This window comes from Phyllobates terribilis, unplaced genomic scaffold, assembly GCF_046119375.1.
Source record: "Phyllobates terribilis strain yellow unplaced genomic scaffold, ASM4611937v1 Scaffold_5__5_contigs__length_657084704, whole genome shotgun sequence".
Lineage (NCBI taxonomy): Eukaryota > Metazoa > Chordata > Amphibia > Anura > Dendrobatidae > Phyllobates > Phyllobates terribilis.
The window spans coordinates 232,056,777-232,081,997 of record NW_027362765.1 but is presented as its reverse complement, the minus strand read 5'-3'; the positions used below and the strand labels follow the sequence as shown (position 1 = coordinate 232,081,997).

The following is a 25,221-nucleotide window of genomic DNA, read 5'->3' as shown; positions in this document are numbered from 1 at the left end:
TATAAATAATAACAAAAAGTTACAAAAAAATGTTTTCTTTAAGCATACGTGGATAACGGGTAAGTATAGGTACAAACAGAATTTTTAGTGTAAAGACATATACAAGTTATGTTACATGGAGACAGAAAAAACAAAAATCAAATAACCATAATGCGCAGCAGTGGTACTGATCAATCAATTATACTGTGTCAATGACAATATCAATGGAAAGGGATAATGGAACAAGAAAGAAAGGAACAAAAGGAAAAAAAGGGAAAAGGAAAAATTGCTTCTCTGTGCTTCTTACCATCAGTGTGATTAAATTTAATGAACCGAGAGGTGGTATTCATACTAGGAGTATTCCATATGATGGCACAGAGGCCTAAAAAAATTATCAGAAAGATAAATGCGTATGCACAAGGACACAATCTTCACTATTTAGGAGGAATCATAAACACAATATGGGTATTATGCAAAGTGTGGGAAAAACTTAGTGCAACACAAAAGGAAGAGGGAAAGGGAGCCCAGACTCCAGGGAAAGGGGGGGGAGTGGAGACCTCCTAGGCTGATCTAACGTCACCCTGTCTCCACTAAAGTTCCTATATTGGCTCTTCACCCATCGCCGCCCGCAAACTTCGCTCTGTCTTTCCCTGGCGTTTGGCCCTGGCTAGGGAAGAGAGTGGGATGAGCACTAGTCAATCCCCACTGACCATTAAAGACAACAAGGGGGAACAAACAGGAGAAGACAGCTTAGCTTTTAGTCAACTTCAGAGAGATGAACACCCGTCCTCATAGCTCCAGAGAGGATGAAGTAATGCACATGCTCTGAGTCTTCACAAAGGGTAATGTGAGTATCGCCGGCACCTCCCTCTGGCAGACAGCAGGTATTTATATACCCAGGCCAGGGTGTTAATTAGCCAGAGGAAGGTAGCTGCTGGGTCCTAGAGAGACTGCCTCTAAGAAGGTGTCTTAAATGTCAAAGGTAGAGATCTCTTACAACCAACTGCAGGGTGACTGTCTGTCACTTCTGACACACGTGACAGCACCCCCTCCTCTATGAATGGCCTCCGAACACTCAGGACCAGGTTTCTTAGGATAAGAGGTGTGGAATGAACGAACCAACCTGGGAGCGTTCACATCTGATGCTGAAACCCACATCCTCTCCTCTGGACCATAAACCTTCCAGTGCATCAAATACTGTAGAGAACGATGTTGGAGACGAGAATCTACAATGCTCGAAATCTGGAACTCCAGATTACCATCAACTATTACTGGGGGCGGTGGAAGAGGTGAGGGCTCAAGAGGTTCTAGATACTTTTTGAGTAAGGACCAGTAAAACACTTTGTGGACCTTTAAGGGCCTGAGGAAGTTCAAGACGAAACGCTGCTGGGTTAATGACGGCGGTTATTTTATAGGGACCAATAAACCTAGGCCCCAGCTTCCAAGAAGGAACTTTCAACCTTATATTCCTGGTAGACAACCACACAAAAGTCATTCACATTCAGGTCCGGACCTGGTAAGCGTTTTCTGTCAGCCATACATTTATACCTGTCTCCCATGATCTTTAAATTACTCAGAACACCCTGCCATACCGAGGAGAGCGACAAAGCAAACCATTGCTCCTCAGGAACTGCCGAAGCTCCTCCACCACTAAAGGTACCACCGAAGAACGGTGACCTGCCAGTGGATTCTTGACGATTATTAATGGCAAATTCTGCCAGCGGTAAGAAGGATGCCCAATCCTGATTTTTGGAGACGAAATACCTGAGGTAGATCTCCAAATTCTGATTGACACGCTCGGTCTGTCCATTCGACTGAGGGTGGAAGGCAGAGGAAAAGGACAGCTGCACCCCCAGTCAAGAAAAGAATGCCATCCAGAACTTGGAAACAAACTGGGTCCCAAAACCTAACACCACATCGGAGGGAACCCCGTGAAGCTTCACGATCTCATTTATGAACACTTGAGCAAGTGTCTTGGCATTTGGAAGTGCAGGTAATGCGACGAAGTGAACCATTTTACTGAACCTATCTACAACCACCAAAACCACCGTTTTGCCTGCAGAAACCGGTATGTCAGTAATAAAATCCATGGAAAATGTGTCCATGGCCTACTAGGCATAGGTGAAACCTTAGAACGCGTGCAAAAAACTACAAGCAGATACGTGTTCAATCACCTCCCGATGCAACCCCGGCCACCAAAAACGACGAGAGAGGAGGTCCGCGGTTGCCTTACCACCTGGATGCCCAGCAAGCACAGAGTTATTATGTTCCTTAAAGGGAATCTGTCAACCCCTCTGGGAGATATCAGACCTCTAATATGGGCATACAGGTTATAGAAAAGTATATCTATACATACATGTATGGCCCATAGTAGAGGTTTGATTGCAGAGAAATGTGTTTTTATCAACTCGGTTTGGAACATGCTTGGCCAAGAAATCCCGGCCTATCTTCTTAGTAATCCCCGAAATCCCCGCCTATGTGTTTATTTATCATATTCCCCCCCTCCCCTGCACATCACAGGGCCCTGTGACGTCAACTGGTCTCCCTCACTTCCCACGCATGCGCAAAGCGCTGCTCACAGAGCGCGCTTTGCTTCCTCCCGGCCCCGTCTGTCTGTGCACTGCGCCGCAGGGTTCTATTGCGCAGGCCAGTCCCCAGCGCCTGCACAACAGAACCCTACGGAGCAGTGCACAGACAAATGGGGTCGGGAGGAAGCAATGCGCGCTCTATGTGAGCGGCACTTTGCGCATACGCGGGATGTGAGGGAGACCAGTGCATGTCACAGGGCCCTGTGACGTGCAGGAGAGGGGGGAATATGATAAATAAACACATAGGTGGGGATTTTGGGGAATACTAAGAAGATAGGCGGGGATTTCTTGGCGTCCGGGGGATGCCAAGCATGTGCTAAACCGAGTTGATAAAAACACATTTCTTTGCAATCTAACCTCTACTATGGGCCATACAGGTATGTATAGATTTACTTTTCTATAACCTGTATGCCCATAGTAGAGGTCTGATATCTCCCGGGGGGGGGGGGGGGGTGACAGATTCCCTTTAATTACTTTGCGGCGCAGATTAGATGGTACAAATAACCTTCCTAAAGGGCAGGAGGCAGGGGCGTCCCCCTGAGCCTCCAACACCTCACCCTCCAGTTCGGGATACAGTGCCGAAATGACTACCCCTTTCTTTAATATCGGGGCAGGGTTCTCATGGTCACCACCAGTAGGGAAGCTCCGGGACAAAGCATCAGCCTTGACATTTTTGACCCCTGGACGAAAAGTGACAACAAAATTGAACCTAGTAAAAAACAGGGACCATCTGGCTTGCCTAGGGTTGAGACGTTTAGCTGACTGGAGATATGACAAATTCTTATGGTCAGTAATAACATGGACAGCCCCCTCCAACCAATGTTGCCTTTCTTCGAATGCCAATTTGATCGCCAAAAGTTCCCTATTACCCACATCATAATTTCTCTCAGCCGAAGACAATTTTTTAGAAAAGAAGGCGCATGGATGCCATTTACCAGGAGACGGACCCTGAGACAACACAGACCCAACCCCGACATCTGACGCATCAAGGTCCACAATAAAGGGTTGGGAAACATCGGGTTGACTGAGTATAGGTACAGTGGCAAAAGGCTGTGGAGTCGGTAAGCCAAACCTCTGACGCTGACTCCTACTCCCTCATACATGGCTCATGTTTAAGTGATCAATTTACTATAGCACAGATTAATCTCAGCTAAAAGTCTAGACCCTTAGATCAGGAATAGGACAAACATTTATAGGACATTTCATAACTTAACCCAAATTCTTATAAAAAATATTCCCCACAAACTGCATTGAACTACTGTACCCAATTTATTAGATATTTTAGGAGTCGGAGTTGGTCCATTTTATACCGACTACACCAAAATGGGCTCCAGCTCCATGACTCCGACTCCACAGCCCTGGTGGCAAAATGATTCTTTAGGAAGAAAAAGCCTGGAGGGAGGCATCCGACCATTTGGAAAAATCAGACCACATCTTAGTCATGTCAGTAAGGGGTTTCACAATTACAGAGTAATTTTGGATGACTTTCCAGTAAAAATTAGTAAAGCCCAGAAAAGGTTGTAGAGCCTTCAGGTTCTCGGGACAATCCCAGTCAAGGACTGCAAGGATCTTCTCCGGATCCATCCAAAAACCAAAAGATGACAACAAGTACCCCAAAAACTGCAACTCCTGAACAGCGAAAACACATTTTTCCAGTTTGGCATAAAGTTTGTTATCCCTTAATATCTAGAGCATCTGTTTAACATGCCCCCGATGTGTCTCCAAATCAGGTGAGTGAACCAAAATATCATCCAGATAGACCACCACAAACCTCCCCACCAAATGATGGAAAATATCACTTATGAAATGCTGGAATACCGCAGGTGCATTGGTCAAACTGAAAGGCATAACCAGACTTTCGAAATGCCCTTCAGGGGTACTGAATGCTGTTTTCCATTCGTCCCCTTCTCTGATTCTAACCAGATTGTAGGCTCCCCTTAAATCCAACTTGGAGAATACCTTAGCTCCTACAACCTGGCTGAACAAATCAGGAATCAGTGGAAGAGGGTATGGATCACGGATGATAATTTGATTTAATTCCCAGAAACCTAAACAGGGTTGTAGACCGCCATCCTTTTTCTTCACAAAGAAGAACCCTGCCGCCACGGGGAAGATGAGTGTCTGATATGTCCCTTCTCCAAACTTTCCACAATGAAATCCTTCATGGCTTGTCTCTCAGGGCCAAAAAGATTATACAGTCTGGACTTCGGTAGTTTAGCTTCGGGAGTCAGGTTAATTGGACAGTCATAAGCACGATGAGGAGGCAAATCCTGACACCCCCTCTCAGAAAAAAACGTCCTCAAAACCAGACAGAAAAGCAGGTAATATTTCCGTAGAGACAGTAGCAAGGGAAATATCTAAACAGTTCTCATGGCAGTAATATCCCCCCAATTCAATAATCTCCCCGGTTTGCCAACCCACCAATGGATTATATTTAACAAGCCAAGGAATAACCAAAACAATAGGTGTGGAAGATTGTCAAGGACATAAGAAGGAATTATTTCACAATGAACTGACCCCACCCTCAGTTTTACATTATGTACAATCTGAGTAAATGCTTTCTGTGCAAGTGGAGCCGAGTCGATGGCGAAGATGGAAATAGGTTTAGCTAAAGTACAGCATGCAAGACCATGAGTTTTCACCAACTCAGTATCAACCATGCTGACTTCGGCTCCACTGTCAACAAACACAGAAAATCTCTCGGTTTTGCTCTCTAGCACCACTTCTGCTGTCAGGACAAACCGGGAATTGACGTTCGCCCTATATAAGACGCCAGGAACCCCCTATATACAGCGCCATAGCACCAGCACAGTAGTGCAGATCCCCAGCGCCATATCAGGCTCATATAAGATGATCCCCTAGGTAAGGACATGATACTCATGACTTTTCAGTTAAAGGCCGTGTGATGGTATAATTTATTTCTATTTGTTGCCTCCCATATTATGTTTATGATTCCTCCTAAATAGTGAAGATTGTGTCCCTGTGCATACTCAATTATCTTTCTGATCATTTTTTAGGCCTCTGTGCCATCATATGGAATGCTCCTAGTATGAATACCACCTCTTTGTTCATTAAATTTAATCACACTGATGATAAGAAGCACAGAGAAGCCATCTTTACTTTTCCCTTTTTTTCATTGTCTTCCTTTCTTTCTTATTCCATTATCCCTTTTCATATATATTGTCATTGACACAGTATAATTGAATGATCAGTACCACTGCTGTGCATTATGGTTATTTGGTTTTTGTTTTTTCTGCATCCGTGTAACATAACTTGTATATGTCTTTACCTATACTTACACATTATCCATGTATGCTTAAGGAAACATTTTTTTTGGAACTTTTTGCTATCATTTATATATTTTCAGTTCTGATGAAGGCCACGTTATTGGCCGAAAAGTCAATTGTCTATACAGTGGATTAATCTGTATTAATAAATTCTCAGGTTTAACTCTAATGTCAGGTTCCCTTTATATATGCCTGTAAACATAAGGGAAGATTATTACCTAATTGGAACATCATTCATAATCTCCCTGAACATGGATGGAGACACTGTTGGGTCACAGTCACTTGGAAGGAGTGGGTCTGGTCCACGATCTATGACCTTCCTCTCCAACAGCCAACGGTTAAATGACTCCCGAGGTGGGTCAATGCCTTAAAAAGAAAACAAGAGAAATTGTACTATTAAATACATATACTGAGTATGGTTTGCAACATAGCTATACTATAACCGGCAATTCTTTGACATCATTTCCTTTTAAATAGACCTCATCTTTTTTGAACAAAATGCATAGATATAGCATCAGTGTAGTGATGTAGCCAGAAGCACAAAAGTAACACAATGACAAACTTTTTTTTTCTTCTTTTTTTTAGCAACAAAAAGTTAATACTGTAAACAGCATAAAACACAGATGTGGAAAATGTGCCCTATGTATGGCCTTAACACTCTAAAGTGTGACACAATTGTACAGGACGGCAGGGATCTCATGTGCGATTTTAGGCTTATGTTGTACAGCAGTGTTCCCCAACTCCAGTCCTCAAGGCCCACCAACAGGTCATGTTTTCAGGATTTCCTTAGTATGGAAATTATGACCTGTTGGTGGGCCTTGAGGACTGGAGTTGGGGAACCCTGTTGTACAGAGTACATGCTTGTCTATAGGGAAGCACTGTTCACATGAATCATTACGGCATACACTGATTTATTTGAATATAGATACATGGCTCAGTAATGCTGAGAAACATTGTAAAAGATTCACTGCAATATTCCAGAAAGTCTCAAGGACAGAACTTTATTTTAGGCCATTTTTATACATGGATTTATATCGATTAACATGTATATCTGCTAGTTGTACATTCTTTGACAGAGTGCTGTCATATTACATTTTGTTTTTACTTTTATAAGGGGTTGTCCAAAACCCAACAATACGATAATACACATGAAAATAAGAAAATTGTTATATATATTATTGGAGAAATCTGGTTCTTTCTCTTTCTGGACTCATCTTTCATTCTCAAAATTCTCAATTGAGGGTAAAATCTGTTCATCAGTAGCTTCATTGGGGGTCACAGGAGACCATGGGTGTACACTGCTGCCTCCTGTCCCATGATATCCTGTGTCCCACAATGAAGCGACCGGAAAAGAGGATTTTTGTACTTACCATAAAATCGCTTTCTCGTAGCCTTCATTGGAGAACACAGCACCCACCCCTTTGTTCATGTTACCTTGTTGGTTGAGTGTGTGTATTAACCCCTTCACCCCTGGGCCCTTTTCCATTTTTGCTCCCCTTTTTCCCAGAGCCATAACTTTTTTATTTTTTCGGTCAATATAGCCATGTGAGGGCTTATTTTTTGCAGGACAAGTTGTACTTTTGAACGACACCATTGGTTTCACCATATCATGTACTGGAAAACAGGAAAAAAAATTCCAAGTGCGGTGAAATTGCAAAAAAAAAGTGCAATTCCACAGTTGTTTTTTTTTTTTACCATGTTGACTAAATGCTAAAATTGACCTGCCTTTATGATTCCCCAGGTCATTACAAGTTCATAGATACCAAACATGTATAGATTCATTTTTATTTAAGTGTCGAAAAAAAAATCCAAAGTTTGTTAAAAAAAAAAAAAGTCACCATTTTCCGAGACCTGTAGCATCTTCATTTTTTGGGAACTGGGGTAGGGTGAGGGCTTATTTTTTGCATGCCTAACTGACGTTTTTATTGATACTATATTGGGGTCGATACAATGTTTTGATCGCCCGTTATTGCAATGTTGCGGTGACCAAAGAAATGCAATTCTGATGTTTTGATTTTTTTTCTCATTACGCCGTTTACCGATCGGATTAATTCTTTTTATATATTGATGGATCAGGCGATTCTGAAAGCGGCGATACCAAATATGTGTATATTTGATTTTTTTATCGTTTTATTTTGAATGGGGCGAAAGGGGGTGATTTAAACTTTTATATTTTTTAAGAAACTTTTTTTTTACTTTACACTAGCTTCAATAATTTCCATGGGAGACTAGAAGCTGTGATGATCACATCACCTTTGTGTAGCAGAATTGCTCACTGGCTATGAGCGCCAACCACTGGACAGCGCTCATAGTCTCCTGGCAATGAGACCCATTGCAGTGGGTTGTAGTGAATATTCATGGTCTTTAATGAATATTACAGCGGGTACAGTGTGCGCGCTATTAAGGGAAGTGAATGGTCACTGCTCCCCACGCACACAGTCCCGGCGTGGGGAGCAGTGACTATTCCGGCACAGCGTTTCAGTGTGAGGGGCATGGCAGTTACGCCATGCGCAGCTCACACAGTGAGATCCTTGTCGGCAGCAGAGCAGGACGCAGCGCTGGAGCAGAGAGGAGGTGAGTATAATTGTTTATTTTTTTGTGTGCAGCGTGATGGGGATCAGGGGGCGCCAAGCATACCAGGATAGAAAGGTGCCAAGCATACCAGGAAGAGGGATGAGGGATGAAGGGTGCCATACATACCAGGAACAGGGATGAGGGGAGCAATACATACCAGGATGAGGGATGAAGGGTGCCATACATACCAGGATGGAGTGGGCCATACATACCAGGATGAAGGGGGCCATAAATACCAGGAAGAGGGATGAGGGGTGCCATACATACCAGGAAGAGGGATAAGGGGTGCCATACATACCAGGATGAGGGATGAAGGGTGCCATACATACCAGGATGGGGATGAGGGGGGCCATACATACCAGGATGAAGGTTGCAATACATACCAGGAAGAGTGATGAGGGGTGCCATACATACCAAGATGAGGGATGAAAGGGGCCATAAATACTAGGAAGAGGGATGAGGGGTGCAATACATACCAGGAAGAGGGATGAGGGGAGCCATACATACCAGGATGAGGGGGGCCATACATACCAGGAAGAGGGTGCCATATATACCAGGAAGAGGGATGAGGGGTGCCATGCATATCAGGATGGGGATGAGGGGTGCCATGCATATCAGGATGGGGATGAGGGCCACGTATAACAGGAAGGAGGGGGCCATATATACCAGGATGGGGGATATTAACAGGGCATCATGACCACATTTTTTGCTTACATTTTTTTTCTATTTTCCTCCTTTAAAATCTGGGTGCGTCTTATGGCCCGGTGCGTGTCTTATAGTCCGAAAAATACGGTAGCTTTTCAAATTAAATTGGTAGACATATATATTACATCAACAGTTAGATTTTGGACAACCCCTTTGGGACTGAATTTCAATGATTAATAATGAATTAGAAAATCCTGATAATGTATTATAGTGCTGCCATTCCCTTTGTTTGGACACTTGGTTAAAGGTTATTCTCAGAATTGCATTTTTCACAAAGCACAGTAAATGCATATTGTTAATACACAGACTAAGCCCAAGATATTGGGACCGATTCAGCGAAACAATTTTGCCAAAATTCCAGCATAAATTGTTTGAAAAGTCACAAATTTTTCCGACTTGGCATTTCACGCAAATTTCCTCCAGCTATGCCAAAATGGCTAGACCTGGAGAGGAAAAAGGGTGTGGTAGGGGGTAAAGCCATGAGTCATCTAATTTATAACGAGCTGTGATGTTCCTTACACCAGAAATCTTACTCCAGTCTGGGTCTGGAGTAAGATAAGTGACATGCGCCTCGCCACTAATAAGACGCTCCTCTTAATGAATGAGGAGCGTCTGACTCCTACATGATCCCTTCTCAAAAATGGAAAGAAAATAGACGGTGTTGATGAATCATGGCCATCTTTCACATAGCAGAATAGCCGATCCTATTCTTATCCGCTAAACCTACATTTCCCAGCAGCATTTGCTACGCGTCAGTGCTACGGACCCTTCCTCCACTTTCCCATGTACTCTTGACTAGCCCCACCCCTTTGAATTATCATAAAGCTAATTTAAGTGTTGAACTCACCACTTTATACTTCTGTGCACTGTCTGCTCTAGTGATTGGCAGTCCAGCTCTTTTTACTGAGCTTGATCATTTAGTTCCACTTACCTAAAAGAGCCTGCTCATTTGGATCCCAAACAAAGCCCAATTACATTTTTGTTCACCCGAAGTTGAACACACATTTACGGTAAAATCACTGCAGTTGAGATTTTACCCACAAGCAGCCAAAACCACCTGTAGACTGCCAATGACAGCATTTTTCAGGTTGGTTAGACAAGGCTTTAGTCGCATTGACAGCTGACCACCAATTTACATCCAGCGAAAGCCATTAAGAAACTCCACCGGCTCTCACTTAGGTTCCAGCTTCCATCGTTCACAGAGGGGAGATTGCTCATATTATTGAATCAGTTGTGAACCCATCTCTAGTCTGCTCATGTACAGTAACCTACCTGACTGAGCTTTTCTTCTGACATCTACATCAGAAAAGCTACGGTGTGGTTTTACTTCCTTAGCTGGTGCTAGTAGAGCTCAACACTCCTGCACTTCTCCACAATCGCAATGCAGTTTTGTGCTTGTTGCCTACGGAGAAAATATTTTTCTGAAACTGCAAATGCTGATGCATAAAGCAAAAGATAAACCTTTGTCATATGCATCAATAAAGTTGCATTTGCAGTTTTACATCATCAAATTCTCAGCAGCAAGCAACAAACACAGCTCAACTGAATTCAACTTCTGTACACATTGGCCCCTCCTACATATATTTCTCCTCTTAGCCCCTGAACATAAAACCCCTCCCTGTATACAGCCCTGCAGTATACATTCTGCATTATGTCGCTCATCTTAATTACCCACACACAGGCACACCGCTGCTTCTTGGTTGGAGCTCTCTGCACTGTAATGAAGGAAGCTTCACCATTTTTAGTGACATCATCAATCACAGTAGAAGCTCTTTCTAGACACAGCACAGCTGGAAGCCAAAGCCGCTGGAACTACAGGACATTTCCAATGGCAACTGAAGGGTGAATAGATCTCAAAGAGGAATCTTTAGGTAGGTGATAAGTGTAAAACGGGAAAGATTTAAAGTTTGCTATATTGGCACAAATGAATAAATATATATGTACATTATTAAAAGACTACTTTGTCATTTTGCAAAAACCTTTAAAAAGAAAAATAGAAAGAACTGTTAAAAAAATGGGATAAAAATGACAGATGGTAATCCAATCAAATTTCATAAGGTTAATGCTTGACATTGTGATCACTTTGGGAATACGCATTCTGTAATATGACGACAGTTGTCTCATGCAGAGTGACAAGTTAAGCCACAGTCAATAAAAAGGTCACAAGAATTACTTTTCAATCTGTCATCTCTTAATGGAAAAATTTACTAACCTACAGTATCTTAAAAAATGCAATTTCTCCCCCAAAAAGAGTTACTGGAATTGTTATAATTTTCAATCACTTGGTTTAATCTTCTTTTTGTCAGCAGTCTTAAAAAACCCTCTTATCACCTTACAAATATCTTCTGAATGTAGATCCTTTTGAAAATAATTAATAATGTTTTGTTATACAGTACAGACCAAAAGTTTGGACACACCTTCTCATGTAAAGATTTTTCTGTATTTTCATGACTATGAAAATTGTACATTCACACTGAAGGCATCAAAACTATGAATTAACACATGTGGAATTATATACTTAACAAAAAAGTCTGAAACAACTGAAAATATATCTTATATTCTAGGTTCTTCAAAGTAGCCACCTTTTGCTTTGATGACTGCTTTGCACACTCTTGGCATTCTCTTGATGAGCTCAAAAAGGTAGTCACCGGAAATGGTCTTCCAACAATCTTGAAGGAGTTCCCAGAGATGCTTAGCACTTGTTGGCCCTTTTGCCTTCACTCTGCGGTCCAGCTCACCACAAACCATCTCGATTGGGTTCAGGTCTGGTGACTGTGGAGGCCAGGTCATCTGGCATAGCACCCCATCACTCTCCTTCTTGGTCAAATAGCCCTTACACAGCCTGGAGGTGTGTTTGGGGTCATTGTCCTGTTGAAAAATAAATGATGGTCCAACTAAACGCAAACCGGATGGAATAGCATGCCGCTGCAAGATGCTGTGGTAGCCATGCTGGTTCAGTATGCCTTCAATTTTGAATAAATTACCAACAGTGTCACCAGCAAAGCACCCCCACACCCTTACACCTCCTCCTCCATGCTTCACGGTGGGAACCAGGCATGCAGAGTCCATCCGTTCACCTTTTCAGGGTCGCACAAAGACACGGTGGTTGGAACCAAAGATCTCAAATTTGGACTCATCAGACCAAAGCACAGATTTCCACTGGTCTAATGTCCATTCCTTGTGTTCTTTAGCCCAAACAAGTCTCTTCTGCTTGTTGCCTGTCCTTAGCAGTGGTTTCCTAGCAGCTATTTTACCATGAAGGTCTGCTGCACAAACTCTCCTCTTAACAGTAGTTGTAGAGATGTGTCTGCTGCTAGGACTCTGTGTGGCATTGACCTGGTCTCTAATCTGAGCTGCTGTTAACCTGCAATTTCTGAGGCTGGTGACTCGGATAAACTTATCCTCAGAAGCAGAGGTGACTCTTGGTCTTCCTTTCCTGGGGCAGTCCTCATGTGAGCCAGTTTCTTTGTAGCGCTTGATGGTTTTTGCAACTGCACTTGGGGACACTTTCAAAGTTTGCCCAATTTTTCGCACTGACTGACCTTCATTTCTTAAAGTAATGATGGCCACTCGTTTTTCTTTACTTAGCTGCTTTTTCTTGCCATAATACAAATTCTAACAGTCTATTCAGTAGGACTATCAGCTGTGTATCCACCTGACTTCTGCACAACACAACTGATGGTCCCAACCCCATTTATAAGGCAAGAAATCCCACTTATTAAACCTGACAGGGCACACCTGTGAAGTGAGAACCATTTCCGGTGACTACCTCTTGAAGCTCATCAAGAGAATGCCAAGAGTGTGCAAAGCAGTCATCAAAGCAAAAGGTGGCTACTTTGAAGAACCTAGAATATAAGACATATTTTCAGTTGTTTCACACTTTTTTGTTAAGTATATAATTCCACATGTGTTAATTCATAGTTTTGATGCCTTCAATGTGAATGTACAATTTTCATAGTCATGAAAATACAGAAAAATCTTTAAATGAGAAGGTGTGTTCAAACTTTTGTACATATACATATTATCTCAGTAAATTAGAATACTTTATAACACCAGCTTGAAAAAATTCTGGATGTTAATACAGAGCTGGGCCATGTTTGAGGCTATTGCAGCTGCCACTCTTCTGGAAAGACTTGGATTGTGTCTGTGGGAATTCACATCCATTCAGCTAAAAGAGTATTTGTGTGTCAGACACTGACAGTGGAATTTCAGTTCATCCCAAACGTGTCTGATTGGTTGAGTAAAAGGTTCTCTGCAGAACATGAAATTCTGCCCACAAAATCCAGTAAGCCATGACTTCATGGAAGTTGGAAGATGCAAATGTGTAAAATCAGGTTATCGAAGTTATAAATCATTTTTTAAAAATGGCTAACCATATCACAACTCATCTGCTCTCCCCACCAGATAACCAGAGCTGATCCTACAATAGCGCTGCCGTTCTTGCCTTACATTTTGGTGGATAAACTCATTTCCATAAATACATGGTGTGATGAGTTTGGCCTCTGTGGCATCCCATGACAGGGCTGGAGACTTCAGTACTTCAGTACAAGACATACTACTAATACTACGATGTTTGTCCATGGAAAACGCATGGCTTTGTGCTTGATTTTATACATCTGATTGCAATATTTGTGGATGAAACATCTAAACTTAGTTCCTTCCCAACATGGCCAATTTCCGTTTTTTGCATTTTTGAGATTTCTTCCCCTTCTTCAAAAAGCTATAACTATTTTACTTTTCTGTCCACAGATGTATGAGGGATTGTTTTTTTGCTGGACGAGTTGCACTTTCTAATGGCACCATTCATTTCGCCACATACTGTACTGGAAAATAGGAAAAAAATTCCAAATGCGATGAAACTGCGAAAACAAATTGCAATTCTGACATTGTATGCCGTAAAAAGTCCCCAAAAAACATTGTGTGGTAAAAATGACCTAGCAAAATTATTTTCTTCATCAGGATAATTATGGCAATTGCAAACTTGTTTATTTTTATTTTTTATCATTTTACCGGTTCTTTTAAAATCCTTACTCTTTATTTACAACATTTAAAAATCGGCTGCAGGGAGGGAGGAAGCACCACGGAGGACGACAGCCGTTTAGCGCTGGCGTGCGCTTCAACAGGTCCTGAGGAGCTCAGCAAAACGACCGGTGAGTACCACTATTTTTCTTCTCCACAATACTATTTTCATTTTTCAATTGATGGAGCTGTGTGAGGGATTATTATTTTTGGAGTGAAGCAACATTTTTATTTATACCATTTTGGGATAGATATGACATTTTGATCGCTTCCAACAGCAGCTTTTTTGCAGTGTTGTAGCAACCAAATAAACGTAAATTTGTCAGTTTTAAATTTGTTGTTGTTTACCCAATAGGGTTAATTAATTTAATATTTTGATAGATCAGACTTTTATCGACGTAGCAATAGAACATAACCGTATTTTTCTAATATTACTTATAATGTGGGAAAAGAGGGTTGATTCAAATGTATTTTTATGTTTGTATCTTTTTTTTTTTTTTTTTTTTTTTTTACTTTCCACTGTATTGGTTAGTCCCCTTGGGCGACTTGAATCTGTGAATGTCTGGTCGCTAGTGATAAATACATCTAAAATCACATTCACCCTTTATGCCATGTTCACATTACGTTTTGCAAAGTCTGCTTGACGTGTACAACTGTAAAAGCTCCCAGTGTACATACTAAGCGTATCCGCAGGACTTTGGAACAGTGAATAGCAAATAATAAAGTATGGATAAGTGTAGTCGCAGCTAATAAAAAAAAAAATATATACAACCCCTGGCAAAAATTATGGAATCACCGGGCTCGGAGGATGTTCATTCAGTTGTTTAATGTTGTTGAAAAAAAAGCAGATCACAGACATGGCACAAAACTAAAGTAATTTCAAAATGGCAACTTTAGGGCTTTGAGTAACACTAAAAGAAATCAAGATTAAAAATGTGGTACTCAGTCAGAGTAATTTTTTTCAGACCAAGCAAAGGGAAAAAATTATGGAATCACTCAATTCTGAGGAAAAAAATATGGAATCATGAAAAGCAAACACACAAAAGAACACTCCAATACATCACTAGTATTTTGTTGCACCATCTCTGGCTTTAATAACAGCTTGCAGTCTGAGGCATGGACTTGAAGAGTACCGTTTGTCACTCATTATCAATCTGGCTCCAACTTTCTCTGATTGCTGTTGCCAGATCAGCTTTGCAGGTTGGAGCCTTGTCATGGACCATTTTCTTCAACTTCCACCAAAGATTTTCAATTGGATTGAGATCCGGACTATTTGCAGGCCATGACATTGACCTTATGTGTCTTCTTTCAAGGAATGTTTTCACAGTTTTTGCTCTATGGCAGGATGCATTATCATCTTGAAAAATGATGTCATCATCCCCAAACATCCTTTCAATTGATGGGATAAGAAAATTGTCCAAAATATCAATGTAAACTTGGGCATTTATTGAAGATGTAATGACTTCTCCCCAGTGCCTTTACCTGACATGCAGCCCCATATCATCAATGACTGTGGAAATTTGCATGCTCTCTTTATGCAGTCATCTTTATAAATCTCATTGGAACGGCACCAAACAAAAGTTCCAGCATCATCACCTTGCCCAATGCAGATTCGCGATTCATCACTGAATATGACTTTCATCCATTCATCCACAGTCCACGATTGCTTTTCCTTAGCCCATTGTAACCTTGTTTTTTTATGTTTATATGTTAACCCCTTAAGCCCCGGAGCATTTTTCGTTTTTGCTCTCCTTGTTCCCAGAGCCATAGCGTTTTTATTTTTTGGTCAATATGGCCATGTGAGGGCTTATTTTTTGCGGGACTAGTTGTACTTTTCAACGCCATTACTAGTTTTACCATATCCTGTACGGGAAAACGGGAAAAAAATTCCAAGTGTGGTAAAATTGCAAAAAAAGTGCAATACCACAGTTGTTTTTTATTTATTTTTTTTACCACGTTCACTGAATGCTAAAACTGACCTGCCCTTCTCTTTCTACAGGTCATTACGAGTTCATAGACACCAAACATGTATAGGTTCTTTTATATTTAAGTGGTGAAAAAAAAATCCAAAATTTGGTAAAAAAATAAATAAAAAAATAGCGCCATTTTCTAAGACCCGTAGCGTCTCCATTTTTCGTGATCTGGGGCTGGTTGATGGCTTGTTTTTTAACATGAGAGCTGAGAGCCCATGGATAACAGATGCCACAGTATATCATCTGTTAGTGAATTACATGTAAAATATGTCAGGATTTACATAAATATATATGAGGAGTATTTGTCAAATGCAGCCATTTAACACAATGATAACGGAGCCTTAAAAATCTAGAATAGGGGTGGGGAACCTTTTTTTTTGCTAAGGGCCATTAGATATTTATACCATCACTAAGGACCCGTACAAAATGATCAACTTAGAATTTACCCTGCTCCATTTGGTCAAACATTTACCGTATTTTTCGGTAAATGTTTGACCAAATTGTGATTATTCATGACAAAATGATCTTATTGTGGTATACAAATCCCAAAGCTTCAGCAAGCACAGAGTGGCCCTAAAGGTAGAGAATTTAGGTTCCATGAAGCAAACTGTATTGTGTAATATTTATTTCTACTTACAGTACAGACCAAAAGTTTGAACACACCTTCTCATTTAAAGATTTTTTCTGTATTTTCATGACTATGAAAATTATACATTCACACTGAAGGCATCAAAACTATGAATTAACACATGTGGAATTATATAATTTACAAAAAAGTGTGAAACAACTGAAAATATGTCTTATATTCTAGGTTCTTCAAAGTAGCCACCTTTTGCTTTGATGACTGCTTTGCACACTCTTGGCATTCTCTTGATGAGCTTCAAGAGGTAGTCACCGGAAATGGTTTTCACTTCACAGGTGTGCCCTGTCAGGTTTAATAAGTGGGATTTCTTGCCTTATAAATGGGGTTGGGACCATCAGTTGTGTTGTGCAGAAGTCAGGTGGATACACAGCTGATAGTCCTACTGAATAGACTGTTAGAATTTGTATTATGGCAAGAAAAAAGCAGCTACGTAAAGAAAAACGAATGGCCATCATTACTTTAAGAAATGAAGGTCAGTCAGTCCGAAAAATTGGGAAAACTTTGAAAGTGTCCCCAAGTGCAGTTGCAAAAACCATCAAGCGCTACAAAGAAACTGGCTCACATGAGGACCGCCCCAGGAAAGGAAGACCAAGAGTCACCTCTGCTTCTGAGGATAAGTTTATCCGAGTCACCAGCCTCAGAAATTGCAGGTTAACAGCAGCTCAGATTAGAGACCAGGTCAATGCCACACAGAGTTCTAGCAGCAGACACATCTCGTCAACAACTGTTAAGAGTAGGGTTGAGCGAGTATGTTCTGTCCGAGTATGCTCGGGCCGAGCTCCGAGTATTTATAGCTGCTCAGTGATATGGTTGAATCGCTCCGTGTGCTTGATTTGCAACTGCAGCTTTATTAAATGTGAGGAATGTGTAAGAAATAGACATGTAATAAAACTGTCAAAGGCTGTGTGCCCACGATGCGTATTTCATGCGTTTTTGGTGCGGAAATTTCTGCAGCGTAAACGCATGATAAGCCTTCTGCCATGGTCCCCTATGCAATTCCGCACTTTCAATGCCCATGCTGCGGATTTTTCCGCAGTGTTTATGCTGCGCTCAAAAATCCGCAGCATGTCCATTAATTTTGCGGAAGCGCTGCGTTTTCGCCGCCATTGACTTGCAAGACTGCATTTGTACTTGCGTTATTGGCGCGTTCTAATGTGCGGATGGTACCCGAGTGTGGAGAAGATGAGACTCTCCTCCATACCCAAGTACCATAAAAAGCTGTAAAAACAAGAATAATAAAATAAAAAATAAGATTATATTCACCTTCCGACGGCCCCCGGTCTCCTTTCCTCTGCTTGCGTGCAAGACTGAAGGACCTGAGGTGACATCACAGTCATGTGACCGCAGGCCCTTCAGCGCAGTGTCTCGCGATATCCCGGCAGCCAGGAACGAACGCGGCAGCACACGCCGGGCCATCGGAGGGTAAGTATAGCTTTATTTTTTTATTTTTAAACATTCTTACGGTCACACTATATAAATCCATGCTGGTTGCATGGATTTATATAGTATGACCTAGTTGTCAAGCACTTTCCAGGTGATGCTAAAATCGCCTGGAAAGCGCTTGTCAATCCGCATGCGGAAACGCATGTGAATCCGCATGTATTACGCAGGAAAAACGCATGTACAATCCGCATGCGTTTTTTCTGCCAGGGAGATGCAGAAATGATGCAGAAATTTTCTGCTTCATTTCTGCATCGTGGGCACATAGCCAAACAGTTGCAAATCATGCACACGGGAGCGATTCAACCATATCACAGAGCAGCTATAAATACTCGGAGCTCGGCCCGAGCATACTCGGCGAAAGGGTTAATAGAACATACTTGCTCAACACTAGTTAAGAGGAGACTTTGTGCAGCAGGCCTTCATGGTAAAATAGCTTCTAGGAAACCACTGCTAAGGACAGGCAACAAGCAGAACAGACTTGTTTGGGCTAAAGAACACAAGGAATGGACATTAGACCAGTGGAAATCTGTGCTTTGGTCTGATGAGTCCAAATTTGAGATCTTTGGTTCCAACCACCGTGTCTTTGTGCGACGCAGAAAAGGTGAACGGATGGACTCTACATGCCTGGTTCCCACCGTGAAGCATGGAGGAGGAGGTGTGATGGTGTGGGGGTGCTTTGCTGGTGACACTGTTGGGGATTTATTCAAAATTGAAGGTGAGAGGATGATAGGAGTTATACTTCACCCAAGACTACGATGTAAGACACAGATGAAGTTGTTCTTCCCTTATCTGGACATTTGGACTGACGCCCAGAAATTAGATTGTAACTTGTTTTTAGCTGTCTCAGCAACCTTCTACTGCTATGAATTATCACTTTTCTGCTTATGAAACTTTCTTATCAACATTCCACTGTTATGAATCATCACTTCACTGCTTGTGAAACAAAGGCATTTTACTGCGCATGTGTGACAAAAAAACTATGATTATTAGTATAAATAAAGGGACAGCACCTATAGAGGCAGGCGCACTCAGGGGCTTCCCAGTACTTGATTATACACTACGTGTCTGTGTATTTCTTGTTACGGGGATACCCCGACTCCAACAAGGACCCTCCATGGCTGAATGATCCTAACATTTCCTGGCGCCCGAACAGGGACCCGAGGTCTGCGTATTCCTTCAAGTTCATCGACCGGCACGAGTAACCGCTGAGATTGGGACATCGGAACAGCAGATGACAAACCTGGCCAGGTAAGAGACACTGTTAGTTCTCTTACATCTGCTCTGCGATAGTCCGTAAATTTCATGCATATCTTGTGTTGGGATTGAGGAACTAGTAGAGAAGGATACCTATAGCTCGGGTCATTCATGTATATACTGTAGGATCTGCCGAAGGAGAGGTCAGAGAAGGTTATGAAACGGATGGTATGAAAGAGATGTGGATGTCGGGAATAGCCTCATAAGCCGCACTAAGGTAGATGACATAAGTATTACGGAGATTGCCTAACTGAGTCATAAGGTTGTGTCCTTTCGGGGAAACCTTCGCTCACGCTTAACTCCCGAACCTTTGTCCTCCTTTTTGACGGATAAGAGATTGACAGAATGAGCCCATGGAAGTAATGATAATACTCCAGGGACACGATATATAATGGAGACTGTATGGTTCATTTTATGTATTGTTGGTCTTGCCCTTGTTGCCATATATATATGTGTTAGAATTACTCTACACTTCAGACAAAACGGTCCAGAGAAACCGTTTCAGATACTGGCTCCTTAGGACAGAATAGGTAACGAGGAAAGGTAAAATATAGAATATATTTTATCTAACCCAAAAAGCCTCCTAAGGTAGGAATAGTCAGGAAAAATGGGCAACAAACAGACTAAGACCACAAATAATGAACAAGATGTCTATACAATCGTGAAAGAAAGGTGTGGTGTAGAAGCAACTAAGAATTTAGGGAAAGTTTGCAAAACTTTTCAGGTAGCAAGGCATGACAGGTTTAACAGGAAACTATGGGAGGACATTGGATTAGAGAATGCAGGAAAAAAGCCAGGGATATAGAAGATGGTACCTATGTCCCAAGAGAATCACAAGAAAAGACAGTACAGGCTTCTGCTCCTGCAGCAAGCGAGTGACTAGACGTGATGCAAACCACTTTGACTGGAAGGCGCCCAATAATTCAGGTAAGAGTAGCAGGAAAACAATGCCCTTTTCTAATAGATACCGGAGCAACTTCCTCCGTCCTCAATGAAGACGCCTTACCAAATGCTGATTGTTTATCAGATGATGTAACCTATACCGAAGGGTATGATGGAGGAATCAGGCCACTCCCATATAGTATTCCCCTTGAAACAAAGATAGGATCTAAAATATTTTTATCTAAATTTCTTTTTGTCAAAGGGGCACCTACTTGTCTTCTAGGTACAGACCTATTAAAGCAGACAGAAATGAATATCCAATTTTTGGAGGATGGTAGAGTCCAAATTTTGGTGCCTGATGACCAAGAGTCTCTAGAAAACATTGTAAAAGTCCAAGCCTTAGAGGATGAGAAAGATCCTGCCCCTACCCAAATTATTTTAGATCTTTCTGAGGTACCAGAAAAATTATGGGCACAACATGACACCGATGTAGGACTAATGCCAATAGCTCCAGTAAAAGTCACTCCTGTTCCAGGTGTGACACTACCCCAATTGAGACAGTATCCTATTAGTGCCCAACAAGAACACGCCATAGGAGAACAGATAAAAGATTATCTAAAAACTGGAGTACTGATAGAAGTAAAGTCACCAGCCAATACACCGTTGTACCCCGTAAAAAAGAAATCTACTGAGGGGTCAGCTGCTAGATACCGGATGGTACATGATTTAAGAGAGATAAATAAAATTTTGGAACCTATTACTCCTGTTGTACCAAATCCACACACGTTGCTATCACAGATCCCAGCAACAGCACGAGTATTTTCTGTCATAGACTTATCAAATGTATTTTTTTCAGTACCATTACACCCAGACTGTTACAAACTGTTTGCATTTACATTTAAGAATAGACAATTAGCATGGACAAGATTACCACAGGGTATGATACATTCACCTACCTTGTACTCAGAAGCTATGAGATCAGTTCTTCAAAATTTCAAACCTACGGATGAGGTTGTAATTCTTCAATATGTTGATGACCTATTATTAGGTGCCCCTGCTCAAGAGTCCGCAAACAGCAACACAATAAGATTGTTAATATTTCTAGCAGACATGGGCTGTAAAGTTAACAAGAAAAAAGTACAACTTTGTATGACTACGGTAGTATTTCTAGGACACTGCATTTCACAAGGTATTCGGCACCTCACCGCCGACAGACTAAAAATCATTAGAGATCTTGTTCCTCCCAAGAACTACAAAACATTAAGAGCATTTTTGGGAATAGTATCACACTGCAGACAATGGGTTATACATGCTAGTCAGCTTATGCAACCTCTATATGATTGTTTAAAAATCGAGCCTTTTCAGTTAACTGAATCAGCGCTCATAGCCTTTCAAGACCTCAAGAAAGGTCTCATGTCAGCCCCGGCCTTGGGAATCCCAGACTACGCCAAACCATTCCAATTAATGGCTGCGGAAATGTCTAATCATGCTACAGGAGTACTAACACAGAAACATGAAAATAAACAAAGACCTGTCGCATACTATTCTGCTCAATTAGATAATGTTACCAAAGCTGCACCATCATGTGTCAGAGTAGTAGCAGCTGTCTCTCTTTTGGTAGAAAAAGCCTCAGAAATAGTACTAGACCATGCCTTAATAGTACAAACTACACATGATGTACATGGCATACTGAATCAGGTATTGCCAAAACACATTTCAATGATTAGACAAATCCTAGAATCAGCTGCCTCAACCAAACAAGTAGCAGTAATAAAAGTACCTGCACATGTAAGACTCGACACCGAGATAGCTAGGGGTAATGACCGAGCCGACAAGGCTGCTAAGCGAGCTGCAGTAAAACCTCTGACAACTGACCACACTATTAGTGCAGTATCAGAATTTGACTTAATTACACGGCTCAAAGAAGCCCACCAGCAGGTGAGTAGAGAAGAAAAAGAAGAGTGGCAGAAACAGGGGGCAGAAGAAAAAGAAGGACTATGGAGAAAAGGAGATGAGCTTTGTCTCCCCCGAGCGTGGTACCCTGTTGTGGTCAGTGAAGCCCACGGACCTACACATGTGTCTGCAAACGGTATGATACAGAGGGTCAGACAGAAGTGGTTAGCCCCAGGGTTCGGCCAGGTAGCTCGAGCAAAATGTGGTTCTTGTGAAATCTGTTTAGCCCACAATCCAGGACAGACTGTTAAGACCCCCCAGAAGCACCATGTAAGACCACTATATCCGTTCCAGAGACTTCAGATCGATTACATCCAGATGCCTAAGCATGGACACTATGAGTATGTACTGGTATGTGTGGACATGTTTTCGGGGTGGCCAGAGGCTTATCCAGTTCATACAGCCACGGCTAAAGTCACTGCAGTAAAAATAGCACATGAACTGGTACCCCGTTATGGTATCCCAGAAGTGATCGAGTCAGATAGAGGTACACATTTTACTGGAGAGATCTTTCAGAATGTAATGAAAATGTTGTGTATAAAAAGTGAACTACACACCCCTTACCACCCACAGAGTTCTGGTAAGGTTGAGAGAATGAATGGAACACTTAAGTTAAAAATACAGAAAGCCATGGCAGAAACACAGAAACCATGGACTGAGTGTCTCCCAATAGCATTGTATTCAGTCAGAAACACCCCCCAGGGAAAGAGCAAACTCACCCCCCATGAAATATTGTTTGGTAGAGTTGCCAATACAGGATTGTATTTCCCACAGACTTTAATGTTAGAAACTGAAAGCTTAACTGCTTATGTACAAAATTTATGTAAGCATGTGTCTAAAATACACTCTTTAGTGTTCTCTTCCATTCCAGATCCAGATTCCATTGAGGGAACGCACAAGCTGCAACCAGGAGACGAAGTTTACGTAAAAAGACATAACAGAAGAACGCTAGAACCCAGATTTGAGGGTCCATATCAGGTGTTATTGACAACTCCAACTGCAGTAAAATTGGAAGGAAAATCAGCATGGGTACATGCAAGCCATTGCAAAAAGAAATAGTGGTGATTGTACTTGTGTTAGCTATAACGATAGATCAGGGAGACCTGTGGGATAAACTAAGTTCCCCAAAACCTGCAGATAATAAATTTATAAAACATCATGAGACATTGGTAAACGGGCTGCTCGATGGCGGACAGAAAATAGCAGACTGTTGGATTTGTACGCATTCTCCAATATCAGCCACGAGCATACCCTTCCTGGCCGTACCCATGACCCCTGAGGAAGTGTTTACATGGACTAATTGCTCAGACAAATTAGCAAATAACCAAACCGTTAATTCTAGATTATGGAACACCACTGTTGCCATCCCAGTTGTGGGGTGGGTGGGATTTCCCTGGTGGCAAGGTAATATGACCGGAAAAATAAACAACTTACAATATTTAGCGTTTAAAGGAGGTGTATGGGTTCCTAGAAATAAGACGGGACTAACAGACTTAGGGTTAATTCCTACAGAAAATATACAACTCAGTTTTAGTAGCACAGTATCTTCTTCTCAACCTTTTAAACCTGATATAGTAGAAAAATACATACACAATAATGGTTGGAAATATTCACAATTATTCCCCGATGGAAACAATGATACATGTTCAAAGATACCAGGTAATATATTATGTAATGAGTCAAGTGCATATGACCTAGGTACACCGACTTGTGAAAATCCAGATGCAGGATACTGTAGTCCATTAGGTCAAAAACCCCCTTGGTGTATACTTCAGAATGTATCTAAATTTTTAGATTTGGTACATAGGTTGGTGCTCCAACACTCTGCAATATGGGATCTGCCTGAAGGAACCTTCTGGATTTGTGGAAATGGAGCATACAAATGGCTCCCAGTAGGAATAAAAGGTGCATGTACTCTAGGACGCTTAACACCGGCCACATTTATAGTTCAGAATCAGCAGGTAGATATGCAAGCAGTACCTAAACACACACTATACAAAAGAGCAGCCGACAACTCGCCTAGACCTTCAGGTAGGCCACATGTGGTCCAAATGGGAATTCCTAATAAAATATTCAGCACTTTCTTTGTGTATCCAATGTTGATGCAGATGTGGGATAAATTAGTTCAGGCCACCGACTATCTAGATGATCAGATATGGGATATTATGGATATACTTAATACTAGTATAGCTGTCCAAAATCAACTTATAATTGTTACTAATCAACATACTGTAGTGTTAGACTACCTAACTGCGGCCCAGGGAGGAATGTGTCAAATTATTGGTCCAACCTGTTGTCATTACATAGATCCAAACAGTACAATGAGTATGAGGTTCAAGCTGGCAGATATACAACGATTACGGGATGAATATGACAGACACAATGACCAAAATAGAGATAGCTGGTGGTCAGACACCTTCTCCTTTCTCAACCCAAAGAACTGGTTTAAGGGTATTGGAGGTTGGGTGGCTGGAATTCTGCAAGGTATATTACAGATTGTGCTAATTATAGTAGTCATATATGTAGTGTTTAAAATAGGATTAAAAATTATTTTAATATGCATAAATAAGCTTTGTAACACGGACTCAAGAATATGAAAGAAAAGAACTCCCGGACCAGGTCTTCTACCAAAAGTCCATAAGGAAGAATCAAAGGGGGGACTGAGAGGATGATAGGAGTTATACTTCACCCAAGACTACGATGTAAGACACAGATGAAGTTATTCTTCCCTTATCTGGACATTTGGACTGACGCCCAGAAATTAGATTGTAACTTGTTTTTAGCTGTCTCAGCAACCTTCTACTGCTATGAATTATCACTTTTCTGCTTATGAAACTTTCTTATCAACATTCCACTGTTATGAATCATCACTTCACTGCTTGTGAAACAAAGGCATTTTACTGCGCATGTGTGACAAAAAA

The 25,221-nt window shown here is 41.5% G+C and overlaps 1 protein-coding gene across 2 annotated transcripts in view; it reads right to left on the bottom strand.

Annotated features, from left to right (window-relative positions):
- The window catches only part of PCIF1 (phosphorylated CTD interacting factor 1), a 93,314-nt gene that overhangs the window by 24,402 nt on the left and 43,691 nt on the right, over positions 1–25,221 (bottom strand). For both annotated transcript variants that reach the window (XM_073683904.1, XM_073683905.1), the window contains exon 7: positions 6,073–6,220. In XM_073683904.1, the coding sequence (XP_073540005.1) occupies positions 6,073–6,220 (148 nt within the window). The remainder of the gene's footprint in view (positions 1–6,072; positions 6,221–25,221) is intronic.